At 35.5% G+C, this 20,005-nt stretch overlaps 1 protein-coding gene across 3 annotated transcripts in view; it reads right to left on the bottom strand.

Moving 5' to 3' along the window:
- EDEM3 (ER degradation enhancing alpha-mannosidase like protein 3) overlaps positions 1–19,301 on the bottom strand; it is a 70,747-nt gene extending 51,446 nt beyond the window's left edge. For 2 of the 3 annotated variants that reach the window (XM_069459319.1, XM_069459320.1), the window contains exons 1-4: positions 18,963–19,301; positions 13,316–13,361; positions 807–907; positions 227–266 (exon numbers count right to left, since the gene is read on the bottom strand). In XM_069459319.1, the coding sequence (XP_069315420.1) occupies positions 227–266; positions 807–907; positions 13,316–13,361; positions 18,963–19,123 (348 nt within the window). In that variant the 5' untranslated portion in view covers positions 19,124–19,301. The remainder of the gene's footprint in view (positions 1–226; positions 267–806; positions 908–13,315; positions 13,362–18,962) is intronic. The other variant, XM_069459321.1, reaches the window with a different exon arrangement.
- Positions 19,302–20,005: the final 704 nt, after the last annotated feature.

Genomic DNA, 20,005 nt, shown 5'->3' with positions numbered 1-20,005 from the left:
AATTCCCATAAATTATAATATTTGGGTATCTCCATTTTTCTACATAATTCCACTTGACATTCACTTGACATCATCAACTCAACAATGTGAAAGATTTATTTAGAAGCAAAGATCTGAACATCTTAAAAGGCTTCTATTTCATACTTACTGTGTTATAATTATATTCATAAGTATGCATATTATAAAAACTTATAAAATCAGTAAATCCAAGAAGAATCAAACCTACCACAAGAGTGTCCAAAGAATCAATCAGTGTTAGGGAAAATCTAAGAAACAAGTGTAAGAAGATATAAAACATTAGAATTCTAAATATTTTATCCATGAACATACAAGCAAACTTTACCTACTCACTGGTAGTTTCTGTTAACTAGTACTTCCATGTATCTACACTGAAAAAACTTAAAAGTCTGAACATTACATTTACGTTCAATGTATCTACATATCTTTCAAGATGCAGAGAAACATTCACCAGCACTTTTTAAAACAAATAAAAACATTAAAGTATTCATACCTTATAACATGTTAAATGACTTCATATACATTTTTAAAGTTACATGAAAGTTATATACATTTTAAAAGTTGCATCCAGCTTAAAAAACAACTAACTTTTCTCTGATTTAAGAGGCAAATTGCTTAATTTTTTTATAAAAGATTACAGAAGGGAATACAGGAGCTTAATATAATACTTAAAGCAGTCTTGAAAACTTAGCCCATTCCCAGAAATACTACTGTACAGAAACTGCCTCTGTGAAGTCTAAGATTTGGGAACTCTGAGATGCCACGCCATGCCTTGTGTTAATACTCACTTTCCCAAGGCGTCGTCAACATCACCCCGACTTGGCTCCTGGCCTCTAACTCGACCTCTACAGGTTAAAGGCATAAGTTCATCAGCTGGGTAAGCATGTTCCTGGAAGGAAAACCTTAATAAATCACTAACGAAAAGAAAAGAAAGCACTTATCATTTAGAGAGTATGACCTGATCACAATTGATCAGGTTATACTAAAAAAAGTTGTACTAAATTTACAGTCTGTGGAATCTTTTAAAAAAAAAAAAATTTAATTACAAATGTAATACATGCTTTAAAAGAAGTGAAATACAAAAAAATACTTCTTTACAAAACTGATAATCCACTTGCCCTTCCCTAATCTCACTCCCTTCTAGATTTATCCATATACATTCAAATACATGCACATATATCATTTTAAAATTATATTTACAAACAGGTGCTTATGCCATATGCACGTATTGCTCTAAAACTTGTTTATTTAAATATGGGTTTTTTTTCCCATGCTACAATGTTAAGATATACTTTATTCTCTCTAATAACATCACGGTGATAATTTAATACTAGCTATTATTTGAGTACTTATAGCCTAAGCACTATTTTATATACTAGTTAATTATCAAAACAAAATTATCTCCGTTTTGCAGATGAGAAAACTGAAGCCCAGAGAAATTAAGTAAGCCTAGATCATGTAGCTAGTAAATGATGAATCCAGAATACAAAGCCAGGCACCCAGAGCCCATACACGTAATAGTACCTGCTCCTCACAGTATTCCAACATATAGATATATGCTAAAATGTGTTTATTCCTCTATTGATGAACATGTAAGTTGATTTCAGTGTTTCACCATATAAACAATGCTAAAATAAAAACCCATGTACATACAGCTTTTGTACATATGTTAGTATTTCTATGGATTATTTACCTAAAAACAGACCCACTAGGTCAAGGGTATGAATAATTAATTTTTGATAAACACAACCAAACTGAGCATACCAATTTACACTCTTAATTATATTCTCACTAACACAGGAGATGATCAGTGGTTTACATTTTGCCAATCTCCTGGCAAAATGGTATCACAAGGTTCATTTTTAATAAGGATAAACATCTTTTTGTATTAGCCATTGCTATTTATTTTTTGAAATGTTTATACCTTTTGTCCATTTTTTTATTGGTTGTTTTTGTTTTTGGCCAAAAGAGACTCCTTACACATTATGTTTGTTACATACAGTAAATATTTTTCTCCTGTCTTTTGTCTGGCTTATAACTTTGTTTATGGTGCTTTCTACCTTAAGCTTTAAATATGTAGTTATATCTATCAGTCTCTTCCTTTACAGTTTCTGGATTTCAGGCATACTTTAAAAGGATTCCCTGAGCCTCTGAAAATAGTACTCTTACAAATTGTTTTACATTTAGGTATTTACTCCATCTGCAATCTACTTTTGTTTACAGTGTGAAATAGAAATGTAACTGTATTTGTTCCCTCAAAATAGCCAATTTTCTAAATGCCACTTTTTAAACAATCCATCCTTTCCCCAATGGCTTGAAAAATTAGCTTTATTAGTTCCAAAAACAAACACATGTCTGTAGTTTTTATTCTGTTCTACAGACCTATTTGCCTATTCCTACTCCAAAACCATTATATTAATTATTCTATCTTTACATCATGCTTTCTCAAACTTACTCTTCTGGATAACGTTAAAATTTCCTTAAAATTCTTTTGAAATTTTAATTGGAAAAATCTAATTTCGCGAGAATTGATATCTTTACCAATTGAGTCTTTCTGTTAGAAATATAGTATATCACTGTATTAATCCAGAGCTTCTTATATAAATTCAGTTTCTTCCTATAATTCTCACATATTTCTCAATATTTATTAATAAGTGCTTTATAGTTTAGATTACTGGGATTTTTTTTAAACATGACTATAACAGATCATTTCCAGTCTGGATAAAGTACATGCAGGACTCCTCCTTCCTGCTCACTATAAACACAATAAAATGCTGAATAAATTTAAAAAAATAGTTTGTAATACATAGTTGAGTTTGAGAATAAGAAACGAAGTTTTCAAGTACCAAAAGTGAATAGTATAGAAAATAAAGCTGCCCAACATGGGTATTGGGAATAAAGACAGTCTTTAGTGGGAGTTATATTAATGCCCAAAGGGTATGGCAGTTGATGCTGGTGGCCCTGCATACACATGGCCATAAGCCGGAACTACACTCCGTCAGTTGGGTGATTGCTTCTGTGAAACTGGACTGGAACATTTCCACCTACGTGGCTGTGAGTCTTAACAGAAAAGAAGAGAAACAAGGAAGACATGCTGAACTTTGTATTTCCTTCACCAAGGGAGAGTCCCTGAAAGATTCCTCTAAAATTAATAAAATATGACTGTGCTAACTACATGTTTCAATTTTAGATGCTATTTGTTAACTCCCTGCCAAGAATATTAATATACTCATACTTTTTCCCATTCAATTTAGGTTTTTGTCAGTTATGTAATAGGCAGTCTCATTTTGTATGGTCTTGCTACACCCAAGTTTCAGTTACTATAATTATAATTTAGTTAAATAAACACCCAACACCAAGGTTCAAATTTTAGTTACCATGGCATATTTACTTTAATTACACAAAATACAAACTTTGCTGCTAGCTCTTCAGTCCACAAATCACTATGTAAATAATATGTTCATTATGATCAGTGATCAATCACATTACTTCTTTCAAAGTCAGTGAAATGATCACTTTTATGTTATTTAGTTCATGCACAGACAGCAAATGTGTTTCCTCCTTGTAACCCAGTGATAATCTTATATAACAGTTTACAAAAATGGATAATCAAAAGGGAATTAGTCAATAAAGATGAAAGTTCAGCAAAAAAAAAAGGAAAAAAAAAAGATGATGAGGAAGAAAGAAAAAAAAAAAAGAAAAGTAGTAACTCTGGAAGCAAAACTCTAATTGAACATAAATGGGGTTATAGAAGAAATAGCTGACCGTGGGAATGTTAACATTGCCTGCATTCAAGAGACTCTAGAAGATATGCAGCCAGAGAAACTTAGTGAAAGTCAAATTATTGACATAAATTAAGAAAGTAGTTGTGACATAAATTAAGAAAGTAGTTGTGACATAAAAGATGAAGATGTCACAGAGGAAGCAATACTTGCAAAACTCTTCCCATGAAAGAAATTCCCAGAGATATTTCATGACGGCAGAAAGAGCAAAGGATAAAATGCTTGAAGCTGATCCAAATTTAGAAAGGTACATGACAATTCACCAAGTATAAAAAAGATGCCTGTTCCTTATCTTAAGTTATACAATGAGAAGGCAGCAGTCAAGGCAAGCGCTGTTCAAACTAATAATATACTATTAGTTTTGCTATTTTTCCATTTCTCTATATACTTATAATCATAAGAAAGAAAATTTTTAATGTTTGACAAAGATTTTCGAAGATTTATAACATCTGCATTCTGATCTGGAACCATAATTCCCAGAGTTGCCAGGGTTAGAACTCTACTTAAGTGGAGTTGGCACACAGCATTTTTCTAAGCTTCTTCATTCCTCGGTTTTTATTTTGATTCATCTCTTGACTGCCTGATGTCCTCAGTTTATTGTTTATTTGTTTGTCTTAAAAGAATATCATAGGTATTATACTTCTCTAATATTCCTGGATTAGGCTGTCTCTTGCCTTACTTGAAAAACAATTTGAATGGTTATGAAATGCTTGAGATATACTTTCTTCCCTTCAGAAATTTGAAGAGACAGTTCCACACCCTTCTTACATTTAAGTATTGCCATGCCAAAGTTTCTAAGACTAGTCTGATCTTTTGTACATTGTATTAATGTATGACTTGTTTTTATTACCTGAATGCCCAAATGACTCAATTCTTGAAGTTCAGCAAAAATATTACTGATTCCAAGTCCAACTCTCTCCTACTACCTCTCAATCAATCTAATTATTTAGATTCCAGACTCAAAGCACATTAGCAGCAGAAAAATAGACTAGAGACCAGGAATACTATTAATAAACACATGGTCAACAGAAAAGAGAAGACCTAAAAAAAAAAAAAAAAGAAAGAAAAGAAAAGAAAAGAAAGAAAGAAGAAAAAAAAGAAACAACCAAAACTTTTAAAGCAGGCTAAAGAATACAAAAAGCATTGAAAACTACAACTCTTAATATTCAGAAAAACTGAGTGATCTATAATGATTCATTCCCTAAGTAGAAGATTCTAGGCAACAAATGTTTTGATATAAAGCTACTAAATTCTGAATTCAATACTTTGTAATTTTAATATTACATACAATTTTTCAGCATAAATTCCTGTTTTTACATGTCTTTTCACGTGTAAAATTCCTAACTACTTTTATTTTGTCAATTCCAACAGAACTAATTTCTCAGAATGCACATTATTTATTATTTTATAATTCATATTTAACACATATAAACAATACTTAGAAGTCAAGGAAAATAAAATTTAAGTTGCTAATGTATTTTGAAAGATACTTTGTAAAAGATCATTCAAATGTTAACTAGGTTGTAGAGTTCCTTACTATGTTAAACTACTGCTTAGAAACTACTGCTTAGAAAACTTCATACCACTATTTTTAGGGTTTTGCAAAACACACACACAGGCACACACACCTCTGTCTGAAACTAAATATGAAGTCAAACCTCAAATTAAATATGAAATTCAAATCATGAACTTATCTAGACAATAAAAACATTAATAGCAATTGCAAACCAGAATAATCAAATAAGGGAGTTTTGAACCAGGGGTAAAAATACTTTGTCCCTTTGTTTCAAGATTAAGGATAAAAATACAACCACAGACTTCTCTTTGAGCTAACCACAAAGTAAACTACAGATGGCGTGCACAAATCCAGAGCAATGCATACGTGGCAAATAAACAGCCTTATTAGGGTTCAAACATCCTGGTTATTTAATGTACGGTAATACCTGCTCTTCACAACATACTGCCAGAATGAGGGATAAGTAATTCATATTGATATGACTCAGAGCCATGAAAAACACCTAATAATTATCATTCAGAAATAAAACTCAGGTGATAAAAAGAGTCCTATATAAGTAGAACATGTGCCTAGCTAAAAGCAAAGTGCAAAAATAAAATAAAACAAAACGTAACAGATTCTCCATATGAGACTCTAAATTAACTAGGGCCTTTTTTTTTTTTTTTTTTTTTTGAGACAGTCTCACTCTGTTGCCTGGGCTAGAGTACTGTGGCATCAGCCTAGCTCACAGCAACCTCAAACTCCTGAGCGTAAGCAATCCTTCTGCCTCAGCAGAAGTAGCTGGGACTACAGGCATGTGCCACCATGCCTGGCTCATTTTTTTTCTATATATATTTTTAGCTGTCCAGACAATTTCTTTCTATTTTTAGTGAGAGACAGGGTCTCGCTCTTGCTCAGGCTGGTCTCGAACTCCTGACCTCGAGCAATCCTCCTGCCTTGGCCTCCCAGAGTACTAGGATTACAGGCATGAGCCACTGCGCCCGGCCTTAGCTAGGGCTTTGAGGTGATAGAACTCTACTCTAAAACACTTAAGTCAAAGCAGCGTCAAAAATAGACATTTTAGTAAAACCAATTCCAAAACTAGGTAAAGGGAGAAGATTTTTATGCTACTAAAAATAATAATTTAAAAAATCATTAATTATAAAAGTGAGTTATTAGAAACATCAAATATTCTTACTCCTTGAGACAGGTAAGATATTCTTTCCTAAAATAAAAACTAAATGATATCTGATAAGCCATCTATCCCATATTGATAGTATATACTAATCACTGATTGAACTTGCACAATTTATCAGTTCTCTTTCCATGCCCCACACCAAATTTTCCTACTCCCTTTTTTTCATCATTTATACTAACTTATTAACCATTTTTCAGGTGTTTAGGAGTCTATTTATATACACTATTAAGCTATTAGAATAATTTCCTATACTAAACATTTATTGTCCTTTTAGGTATTGTATCTTATGAAATGTTTCTCAGCACTGAGGAGAAAAAAGTAACAAAAATTGAGTTCTCTCATAAGATTTTAAATTAATCACTACAGAGTAGAGTGTTAATATACTTTAAGTTTGCACTCAAAGTCACATGAGAACAGAAGTTTCCAAATTTTCCAAAATATCTTAATTTGGTTTTGGTTAACAATAAAATAATGCTAACTTATGAAATGTTATATGAAATAATAAATTATAATAAATAATAATGTTACAATGAAATAAAGTCTTGCTACTGTTTTTTAAAAATGATCATAGCAATTGATGCAGAAAAAGCATCTGACAAAATTCAACACTCTTTCATGATGAAAATTCTCAGCAAACTAGGAATAGAAGGGAACTTAAACCTGATAAAGGGCATCTATGAAAAATCAACAGCTAACCTCATACTCTATAGTAAAGGACTAACTGCTTTCTACCTAAAATTAGGAACAAGGCAAAGATCTCAGCACTTCTTTTTCAACATAGCACTAGAAGTCCTAGCCATTACAATAAAATAAAAAAAAGAAAGAAATGGCATATAGATTGGAAAGAAGTAAAGGTCTCTTTGTTTGCACGTGACATGATTTACTGCATGGAAAATCCTAAGGACTCTACAAAAAAAGCCTACCAGAAATAACAAGTGAGTTTAACATGGTTGCAGGATAAAAAATTATTGTGTTTCTGTATAATACCAATGAACAATTGGAAATTAAAATGTGAACAACAATTTACAATAGCATCCAAAATATAAAATATTTATGAATAAACTTAACAAAAGCTGTGCAAAGACATGTACATGGAAAACTATAAAACATTGCCAAGATATTAAATAAGGCCTAAATAAATGAACAGAGACACCATATTCATGGATTGGAAACTCAATATTGTTAAAAAGTCAGTTCTCCCAAAACCAATCTACGGATTCAATATAATTTCAAAAGATTTTGTAGAAATTGACAATGTGATTCTAAAATTTGCATGGAAATATAAAGGACCTAGGAGAGCCAAAATAATTTTGAAAAAGAACAAAGCTGAAAGACTGACATTGCCTAAGTTTAAGACTTACTATAAAGCTATAATAATCAAGAGAATGTGATATTTGTGTAAGGGTAGATGGTTAGATTAACAGAACAAAATAGAGTTTAGAAACAGACCCATGTATATATGGTCAACTGATTTTCTTTACACAGGTGTCAAAATAATTCAATGGGGAAAGAATATTCTTATCAAGAAATGGTGCTGGAATAATTGGACATCCACATTAAAAAATATATAAACCCACCATTACCTCATACCATAGACAAAAATTAACTCAAAACGGGTCACAGAAATGAACATGATAAAATTACAAAGCATCTAGAAGAAAACAAGAAAAACTCTGTGACCTTGGGTTAGGTAAATACTTTTTAGGTAGGCTATAAAAGGCATGAATTATCAAAGAAAAATCATAAACTGGACTTGATCACAACTTTAAATGTGCTTCAAGTCGCTGTTAAAAAAATTAAAAGGCAAAGCACAAACTGGGAGAAAATATACGTAAAATATATTTGATAAAGGACAAATATCCAGAAAATATTACAACTTTCATAACTCAGTAATAACAACAGGACAAATTATCTGATTTAAAATGGATGAAAGATTTGAACAGATGCTTCACCAAAAAAAGATATAAGAATAGCAAATAAAAACACTGGAAGACTTTTGACATCATTAGTCATCAGGAAAAATCAAATTAAAATCACAAGGAAATACTACAACACACCCACTAGACTGGCTAAAATTAATAAGACTTGAAAATACCAGGTGTTTAAGAGGATGTGAAATAACTGAAACCCATTGCTGGTGGGGAATGCAAAATGTTATAGCCATTTTAGAAAAGTTTCGTAGTTTCTTAGCAGGTGAAACTTATGCTTAACATATCACCTAGTAATCCCATTCCTACTTGGGAAATGTATGAAAATATACGCCCACATAAAAACCTGCACTCACAGGTTCATAGCAGCTTTATTAATACAGTAATAGGCAAAGACCAAAAACAAGTCAAATAGTCATTGGCTGGTAAACGGATAAAGAAATTGTGTTTTATCAAGTCAATATTGAGTGAAAAACAGGAGATGATGTATCTCCAGCAACATGGATGAATCTCAAAAACATCATGCTAAATCAAAGAACCGGAATCAAAAGACTGCGTACTCTCTGATGCCATTTATAGGAAATCCTAGGAGAGGGAAAACTATATTCACAAAAAGCAGATCAAAGCTGCTGGGGGTCAGAGGTGGGAAGAAGGAATTTATTGCAAATAAACATGAAGTAAATTTTCAGGGTGATGAAAATGTTCCATGTCATGATTGTGGTGGTGGTTAAACAACTGTAAAATGATCAAAACTCAGAACTGTGCACTTAAAATTGGAATTTTACTCTCTGTAAATTATACCTAAAAAAGGTTAATTAAACAGAAATACCTGGTTCCACCGAGTTAAAATCCTATGTAGAATATCAGAGTGTGATTACAAAACACTATGAGAGGATACTACAGAATTTCTTGTTTAATCTTGGTAGGGTTTTAGGATGTTCTAAAAGTAGAGACCAAGGAACAATGACTGATACATGATAATCTCATAACTGTCTGCACAAAAAGAGGTAAATATAAATTTCTATCTCCCCAAACCTACCATTAGTACCATTTCTAAAGTACTTTGTGTACGGAATTACTCTTTTTGATGAATGAACTACTAAAAAGAAACAATGGATACAGAGTTTCAGATAGGGAAGATGAAAAGTTCTGGAGATCGACGCTCAACAATGTTAAAGTTGAAACTGAACATTTAAAAAAGGTTAAAATGGTAAATTTTATATTATGTATATTTTAGCACAATAATTTAACAAAAAAAAGCATAAGGGGGAGAAAAGCATTGTAAAAAAAAAAATGGTACATAAATCTAGAAATCCACAGGAAGCTACACTTTAAAACAGGTTGGTTTGAATGATGAAGACTACTCTACCGTTTCTTTCACAAAATCAAGCTTACAAGTGGTTATTAGGTATGATTCTACTAGTTAAAGGAAATGTTGCTTTCCAACTCTGTTCAAGCTTTTTGTAATGTTTAGGGCTCTACCAGGTATAGTTTTTGCTTATAACAGTTTAATTGAATTGTCTAAGGAAAACAAGAAAAACACTGGCAGACAAATATATCAGAGAGCTCAGATCCGAAAAGGCTCTGTGTTTGGATGGCCCAAATACATGTCATTTTCTCAACTAAATTAATCTGCAAACTGAACTAAACACAAATACTCAAAACATGCTAATAGAAGCCCTAAAGTGAATGTGGTCTGGGGTTAAAATAAGGTCACACAAGAACCGCCAAAATAAACATCAAATTTCATGTTATTTGGGGAGAAGAGAAAGCCATCTGTGCAACTCAGTGTGAGTCAACCGCAGCCTGACCGGGGCAAGAGACATGTCAATCACAGTCATTATGATGTTAATAGTTATGCCAACCAGTGATAAAATCAGAAAATCCCTGGCAGAGATATAGTAATCTACCTAAAGCAGGCAGGACATTTTTATTAAGAAATAGCATTAATAGAACCTTCTACTTCATTAATAGAAAGAAAAAGATAAGCTCAAGGGGTACATGCCAAGAACAGGAAAGAATGTGTAGGCTTTAAGAAAGTTCTATGTATAATCTGGGGAAAAAATTCTAAGTTAAAGCCTAAATGAATCTTAGGAGGGAAATTTCAATCTCAGGCAAAGAATAAACAATAATGATAGTAGCAGTTATTATCAGCAGCAGTCAGTAGCAAACTCTTACGTAGCGCTTCCTAATCGCCAGACACTACTTCTAAGTACTTCAATTATATTAACTTGGTTAATCCTCATAACAACATTGTGAGGCAGGCAAACCATTGTCTCCATTTTACAGAGATGAGGAAACAGGCACAGGGAGAGTACGTAACTTTCCCCTGGCAACCCAGCTGGTAGGTAGCAGAGCCACCTCACATCCTGTTCCAAGTCCTGAGTTCTTGCTCTTAATTATATCATATTGCCTGTCTTTGGAAAATACCACCATTCTCCTGGGAACCAAAACGTTCAAGAAATTATTCTAATTGCAGACCAGACTGGAGCGCAATATTAGAAAGAACTAGTAAGAAATGAGGAAAAGCTTGCAACATTTAATAAAAGCCCACCATATACCAGGCATATTACATTTTAGCACTGTGGGCAAATAACTACAACTAAGTAAATAGATTTATAGACTTCAAAATTCACCATGAACTTATATTTTTAATGAGGTTTAATTAAATTATTTCTTTGAGTTTAAAAGGCAAAGATATATCACAATAATCAAATGTAAAAAAAATTGATTTCGCCTTTACAACTATTCAATTCAGTTCTTTCAAAAAAAACATTTAATAAGCATTTGTGGATGAGGCACAATGCTAGGCATAAGACACATAAAAGATAAATTTATTAAAAATGAAAAATAAAGAAATTGGCCCATCCTTAAAAATCTATAGTCTACAATAACTCTTTGCAATGATTTCTACTTACATAGGAAGACACCACACAGACGGGTTAAATGATCTGTTTAGGTTCCAAGCTAGTAAACAGCTGAGACAGGATTTGAACTCAAACCCACCTAACTCCAAAACTTACACACTTTTACTCAACAGCAAGCTAACAGTGTTTCTTAGTAACAGGAAAAAATTTTCAACTGACTTGAAATAACAAATATAAGGCACCTAGATTCTCTTTAATATTTTAGAACTGTGTCATGTTAGTTGAGAACTTGAAAAGGGGAAATGTAAATTCTAGAGTAAATCTTAGGTTATAGATCTCATAAAGATTGAGCATAGAATAAGCACACTGCAAGAGTCACTCATGTCGTAAAACAGTTGAATAGCAGTGGGCTACAGATGGTATGGTGTCACTGGAAATACGGAAGGGGATGTAACTTCTAGGAGTTCCCGGTTTTGGCAATGAAATCCCTCTCTCTTAGATCTTATAAGTAGTTGTAGCAGAAAGTTACCCACTTAGGTCCCAAAAGGAACTGGGCCAGAAAGTCCTCTGAGAGCTGCCCTCAGTACCTGCTCTGTCACAAATCCATTAATTAAGTGTAGTCTGTAATTGGAAAAAATGTATTGATACAACTTTCTGCCATTTCACCTAAAAGGGACAAGATATCAAAGATACTGTGCTTTACAAACAGAGGCTCCTAGTCACAGTGAGATAATGAATTAATTCATCCAGCTTTATACTATTTTATTCAACTTTGGAATCAAAAGCATGCATTTATGGGACAGCTAAGGTTTGAGGGTATAGCATTGATCCACTTGGCCATCTCAAAATTATCAGCCTAGATTTGTTAAATTATGCTTTGCCCAATCTGAATCAACCAGGGAAGGGATAAATGATTTTGAAAGAAATATTAAAGGTTGCCACGTGGGTGAAAAAAAATTAATTCAAAAAAAAAGAAATATTAAGGGAATGACTAAGGTCTTGAGAAATGAATTTAAAACTATATTTTTGATATGTTTATATTCCAAAAATCATCATAAAACATCTATTAAGAACTCTTTCCAAATGCATAATTTAAAAGGGAGCAAGGATTATCAAGTATGTTTAAAAATATAAAAATGCATAACATATATTTATACATCCATAGATAACAATTAATGCTAACGTATGAAGATATTGGTTAATATATAATGAAAAATGGATTCACAGAATCAGTTGAAAAATATTTAAAGCAGAATTAAAGTCAATTCTCTGCCAGACTTTTCCCAACTACGTTTTAAAGGCTGTAATCTTAAAAGAAAATCTGCTGACATATTTTAAAAGGTAAAAACAAACTTGTAAGAGATAATTCTAAGGACAATTTGATTAAACTTTCCAAAATCACACAGATTTATATGCAAAACTTTCTTTTGAATGCTAAAATTTGCTAGCTATTTCATCCACATTGTTGTGAAACACATCTCCAGAACTTTTCATCTTATAAAACTGAAACTGCTATTTCATTATACATGAGCACTAAAACATTTTAAAACAGTATGTATCAGCATACTAGAAAGCAAAATATATCCAATTCAGAGTCTATAAGGATATACTTTGGACAGAAGCTAAGTGATGGTTTATCTCTTTTAAGCAATGGTTTTCTTCTTAGAGTACATAAAGTAATACTGTAACCAGTTTTTTAAAATTAAGATAGTAAATTCCTTTAAGGTCAGAGATACATCCAAAATATCTAGCTATATAAAGCACTAATGAACAGTATTGATGGTGCCCGAGGAAACTGTTTAAATACAAAGTTTCATAGCCTAATTTCAATTTATTCTTACCTATTTAATAAAGTGGTTCTCAAAGAACCACTACCAGAAGTACTATTAGCCTATGTTTGACTTGCTTTCTAAAACCTTTCTTTTAAAAAATATGCTGGTAATATGGGTTTCAAAATTCCCAGTTGACTGTGTTCAGATCATAACCAGCTCACATAAACAGTATGTAAGGATAAACTTTCTACTTACCATATAGTTACCATAAGCATGATCAAACATTTCCAGTACTTGATTCCTAATTTTAAAAGAGCAGAAATGGAAAAAAGTTAAGTATATTCTATTTATTGTCTTTCAAAAAGTTAATTCTCCCTCATAAAAATATACCAATAAAAAACAAAAGAAAAAGTTAGTTAGGGACACAGACAGAGTCAGGAAATATACCAGTGGATAAGCTTTCTTGTACCCACACAAAGAGCTGAATCAAACTTTAATTATTCCTAGTGATTCATGTAAATTTTATCTAATTATTCCTAAGACAACTGATGAAGGATACATCCTCTGATCAGAAAGAAGGAAATCTGATGCTGAAAAACAATTACCTCTTAACACAATTATTTAACATATACGTCTTGAAGGGAGAAATACCTGGATAGGCCCCAAAAGGAATCATTATTGCCTACCCTCTAAGTTCTACAGAGAGGGGTGGGTGTACTGACATGAAATAACAACACTTCATGAAGCCTCTGCCATTCCCCTTAAACTGAATAAAACCACTAATGCCTAGTTTAAGTACATATTTATTAATGTTTGTCAGATTTTCAAAAGATACATTTTATGATGTACTATGCTACTCTTAAAAACTGTCAAAAATCAAGTAGGGAGCATTCACCTCCAAAATGAGAAATACTAATGCACAAAAAGAGATCTGTGTGTTTTGGCTAACTCTGTTTCTCAAAATGTCCAAGACAGCTGTTTAAAATGCAGACTTCTGCTGGGCATCTGGTGGCTCACCCCTATAATCCCAGCAACCGCGGAGGCTGAGGCAGGAGGATTGCTTGAGTCCGGGAGTTCAAAGGCTACAATAAGCTACGATCGTGCCACTGACTGTACTCCAGCCTGGGGAACAGAGCTAAACCCCTCTCTCTAAAAAAAAAATAAAAGAAACAATGAAGGTTTCTGATCACCACATGAGAATTACTAAATCAAAATCTGGGAGGTTGGGACCAAAGAATCAGTCTTGCAATTTAAACACTCAAGTTTGGGGGCTTGAGGGCTATAGGAAAAAGTACAAAAGTTAATGTTATGGCTAGATAAGGCCAAATAATTAGCAAAGAAAAAATACCTTAACAATCTTTTTTTAACTCTTCTTTTACCAAAGTTCCAATCGTTAATGGCAAGAATTTAAAAAAATGTTAAAGACAATGACTGGCTATATTTTTCTTTTGCCTCCTGTTACACTGCAATTGTCACTTTAAAAATTGTAATCATGAGCCAGGTGAGGTGACTCACGCCTGTAATACCAGCACTTTGGGAGGCCAAGGAGGGAGGATCACTTGAGCCCAGGAGTGTGAGACAAGCCTGAGCAACATAGTGAGACCCCATTTCTACAAAAAACAGAAAAATCAGCTGGTTGTGGTGGTGCACACCTGTAGTCCCACCTATGTGGGAGGCTGAGCCAGAAGGATCTCTTGAGCCCCAGAGTTTGAGGTTGCAGTAAGCAATAATGATGCTATTGTACTCTAGCCTGGGCAACAGAGCTAAACCCTGTCTCAAAAAAAAAAAAAAAAAAAAAAAATTTTATCATGGATGATGAAATACTGATAATAATACAGCTAGCAGACAGAAAAAAACCTAATTTTCAGATCTTGGCTATAATGAACAGCAAAATCAAGTACAACTCAAACTTGTGAACTAAATAAATTAAGTCCTGACAACTTTTTATGAATAGTAACCATTTAAAAACACCTAATTATTAAAAACATGATCTTACCATCAGTTTGCTCAAATATTCTTTTTAAGTTTATACATATAATCATAGACTACAGATCAAATACCCTCAGGAAATTATAAAGTATCTTAAAGAATCCCTCTAGATATTATATTACAGCCGATAAATTAGATACATAAGCAAAAAAAAAAAAAAAGTTTAAAATGTCCCTTTCAAGCAATGATCAATAAATAGAATATGAAAGCTCTTTTTTCCTTCCCTGAAATAGAATACAAAATTATTACCAAGAAGTAGAAATTCCTGTAATTAGCAATGGTAATGCCCAGACATGTGCATTACAGGTGACATAAGCTTTAACTTGCTACTCTAACTTTGCAAGCATTCATTTTCAAGATTATAAGTAAATTATGATTGCATACAAGAACATACTATTTTCCAATCCTTACATTTATGCAGGATGCAATCAGCAAATTTCACAGCACATACTTTGAAATGGAGACATTTAGTATGCAGTTGCTCTGACTTACACATGTAAGTCCTAACAAAGTCATATTTAAACACAGAATAGTACAATAATTACTATATTAAACAGAAAAAAAAGGTTTCTATAAAGTTTTATATCTATTCAACAACTGGATAAAAATGTATTGGAAATTAGAGCCACAGTCCAAAAATTATGTCTTTCTTCATTTTAAGTAATTTCTGTAAGTCAGCTTTTTCTCATTACATCACCTGTCAATGTGCTATACAAACTGGATTTATACTTTTTTTAATGAAAAGATAACATTAACAAAACTTCCTTTTTTTTTTTTTTTTTTTTTTTTTTTTTGAGACAGAGTCTCACTCTGTTGCCCAGGCTAGAGTGCCGTGGCGTCAGCCTAGCTCACAGCAACCTCAAACTCCTGGGCTCAAGCGATCCTCCTGCCTCAGCCTCCTGGTGGGACTACAGGCACGTGCCACCATGCCCAGCTAAATTTTTCTATATATATTTTTAGTTGTCCAGATAATTTCTTCCTATTTTTAGTAGAGACGGGGGTCTCGCTCTTGATCAGGCTGGTTTCGAACTCCTGACCTTGAGCAATCCTCCAGCCTCGGCCTCCCAGAGTGCTAGGATTACAGGTGTGAGCCACCGCACCCGGCCTAACAAAACTTCCTGCTGTAACATTTAGAAAACCAAAAAACAATATATTCCATGAAGGCTAAGAACACATATGACCAGGTAAATAATTCCATAAACTATAAACTGCAAGCAATTGAGCAACTGCTTACTATTTGTGACAATTCCAATGTTTATCTGCTGTTTGGTTTGTGCTAGTATTACAGGTATAAACCACCTCACCCCGGAAAGAAAAGGTGTGGGGCATTTTCTGCTTTTTATCAGAAATCATTATTTGGGCTTTTAAAAAACACACTGGCAAACTGAATGAATCAGAATTCAGTTTTCTGAAAATTCCCCGAAGAAAGCCATCATGTAATTGTGTATGTGATTTATAGCTCTAGATTCTTCCTCTACCCTTACTCTAAACTAGAAAAATCTAAATTAACAAGCCTGAATATTCTCACCAATGCTGCAAAAAGAGAAGAAAAGAATAAAGGGAAAAAGAAAAAAATAAAAAGAAAAAAAAAGAGGGGGCGCAAAAAAAAAAAGAAAAAAGAAAGAAACAAGCCTAAATAATTATACTTTCAATTTCATAAATGATCTCAAGTTTTGAGCTGAAATCTCAAGTCAATTTGGTTGGACTTTTCCAGTTAAAAATTAATTTTGAGCCCAGTGCAGTGGCTCACGCCTGTAATCCCAGTACTCTGGGAGGCCGAGGCAGGAGCATTGCTTGAGCCCAGGAGTTTAAGACAAGCCTGAGCAAGAGTGAGATCCTGTTTCTACAAAAAATAGAAAAATTAGCAGGGCTTAGTGGCGCCCCCTGTAGTCCCAGCTACTCAGGAGACTGAGGCAGGAAGATCGCTTGAGCCCCGGAGTTGGAGGATGCAGTGAGCTATGATGATGCCACTGCACTCTAGCCTGGGAAACAGAGTGAGCCACTGTCTTAAAAAAAAGTAATTAATTAATTACGTTCAAAAATGATTTATCCAATGACTTTTTCAAATAAAAATTTTTAATTAAAAAGGGAGAAAGGAGAGTGGTAGTCAAATAAAATACTTGTGGTCCTTAACAGACTTGTTATTTCTCTTCCAAGTCTTATGAAAAGTTCAGCACAGTGGAAAGAGCATGGGCCCTGGCGTCAGACAGACCTGGGTTGGAATACTGGCTCCACCAATTAAAAGCTCTGCAACCTTGAACAAGTCAACCTTGAGTCTCAACTTCCTCCTCATTTGTAAAATGAGGACCACATTCGGCTCATTAAGACACAGGGAGGATTACAGAGATAACATAAGTAAAGTGCCCACAGAGTGGGATATTCAGTAAAACAGTTATCAATGATATATTAAATTCATGAAGAGAGAAAATTTAACATACTTATTAGCGTTTACCAGTAATTTTGTTTTGATGGTTGATACTTCAACTTTTTTCCATTAAATGTACTTTATTGCCATTTTATTTAGAAATATAAGACTCTTACAATGATTTAAATGGTATTAATTTACAAAGTAATTACGGTTAAAAGGAGGGTTCCGCTGCCCCTCCATCCTAACCCCGTGAAATAATCATCTTTCCACTTTTTTCCAAGCTTAGAAAATTTTTTTCATTTAAAACAATACGAGATAGTACTATACATGTTATTCTACAACTTGTATTTTTTTTGTTGTTTGTGTGTGTGTGTGTGTGTGTGTGTGTGTCTGTGTCTTGGTAATATATTCTGGATAGCCTTCCAATGACATACCTCCTCCTTCTTGTCTGAATATTATTCCATAATACAGAAGCACTATATTCAACCACTTACCTCCAAGGAATAGTTCTTTCAAAATGCACATCCTTGTACACCTATTTCTACATAAATAGTGCTTTTATTTCTGTGAGGTAGATTTCCAGACATGAAACTGATGAATCAAAGAAGTATGCACAATCTCAATTTTAGGACATACTGCCAATAAGTTACAGCAAGTCACAGTCCTACCAAGTTTTTTTCCACACCTTAACTATCCAGTACTGTCTTACTGTGTATTGTATTTACTAATCTGGTGGGCTATCTCACTGTTTTAATCTGCATCTCTCACATTTATGAGGGTCAGTAACTTTTCATGTCTATCTACAATTTGCATATCCTCTTCTTACTTAACTGCTCATGTCCTGTGCCCATTTCTACTGGTTCTTGGCTTTTTTCTTATTCACTTGTGGGACCTCGAGTATATTAGTATTATTCACTGAATTAAACGTTGTAAATATAATTGATAATTTTATGACACTTTCAAGACTGATAAAACTACTCTGAGTAAAGTGAGTAGGTATACCTCACTGGACATTTGAATAACACCAATTATTCTGTTCTATTATGAAAATGTAGTGCAAGAAAACACTGCAAGGAAACAGTAAAACATGTTAAGTTCCAATGAACGCCCCCTTTTCCGTAACAGGTGTAAACACCACTTCTTTGACTACTGTGAGACTGGCAACATTTTCCCAGCTGAGAGCTCACTTGTACAAGAAATCTAACCATCCCTCCATCGAAAGGCAACCACAGGACTCCTGCGCGCAGTGACACGGACGGTAGCCCCTTTCGCGGGTCACTGACATAGCAGCCGCGTTGACACATCGCGGCTGGCCTCAGGAGCCCGCACATGACACCGATGGCCCAGGCGACAACCCGACAGGCCCTCGGGGTTACGGCGCGAGCGCCGGCCCTCACCTTCCCAGAGCCTGTCCACCCTTCCAGGGTTATCGCGCGGCAATAGCCGAGATAGGAGAGACCACTGCGCGCCCGGTCGCAATGACAGTCACCTCGCCCGTGGTCAGCCTCACCGGGAAACCCACCCCAGGCTGCCAAGCACCCTTACCCAAGCTTCTGTTTCTCCTCCCTACTCATGGGCTCGGCCCCCGCCGTCCACACGGACGTGGCCGACACCAGGCAGAGCACGGTCGTCGCCGCCACCAGGCTCCATGACGTTCGCTGGGGGACCGGGGACCCACAGCCCCGGCAGCCGCCGGTTTCGCTCATGGCCCCCCGGTTCCGCGCACGCGCAGCTGCTACGCCCGGTCGGTGGGCCACATTGCCGGACGCCGGTGGCGAGGGGGCTGCCAGCCGTGCCGAGGGCGGGATGTGGAGTAACGCGGACAGCCGCCGGCGCCAAACTATTTCCCGAAGCCACCGAGCCGGTCCCCAGCGCCAGCGTTGCCACCGCCCTCCGCCCTCAAAGGCCGGGAGCACTTCCCCCAGCTTTCCGGTGTCGTAGTCTAGGAAACCGCCTCCCCCAACGCTACTTCCGGGTAGGGCCGCAGTCCTTGAGCCTCAGGACCAATGGGGATCACATCGGAAAGGGGCTGGCTCCGGCGACAGGAGAGAGCATTGGCCAGGAGAAGTGAGACGTGGACAAAAGGCGGGACTGGGGAGGGATCTCTCGCTTCGACCCTCCTCCGATCCGCGGAGTGGCCGTCTGAGGACTACCGGTCCCAGCGTGCACTGCTTCCGCCCCGGCGCTCCCGCAAGCCAACGCGGAACCTCCTCGCTCAATTTCTGCCCGGGTAGGCGCGCTGCACCCTGGGACGTGTGGTCCTCCGGGGGTCACAGGCTGTTGCCGGGCTCCCACTCCCCTGGTGCCCTGCAGCCAACCCTTCCCCGGTGAGCTGCCGAGTCCCGGGAAACCTGCCAGCTATTTATCCCTCTTCCTGCGAATGACGTTCCCCCGAGGGCTGGCTGGCTGAGGCGCACTGTCCCCACGTCTGTGCTGCATGCCTTAGGCAATAGTGTTGGAGTAGTCCTCTGCCCTCAGGGAAATTACAAAACACACTAACAGCAAAATGAATTGAGCCTTTGATGGCATTGTGCTGAGGGTTTATCAACTCTAATAAGCAAGTAGCACCATCCCCCTCTGCAGACAAG

This window comes from Eulemur rufifrons, chromosome 27 (assembly GCF_041146395.1).
Source record: "Eulemur rufifrons isolate Redbay chromosome 27, OSU_ERuf_1, whole genome shotgun sequence".
Classification (NCBI taxonomy): Eukaryota; Metazoa; Chordata; class Mammalia; order Primates; family Lemuridae; genus Eulemur; species Eulemur rufifrons.
The sequence above is the reverse complement of the archived record's forward strand: the minus strand, read 5'-3'. Positions and strand labels throughout refer to the sequence as shown.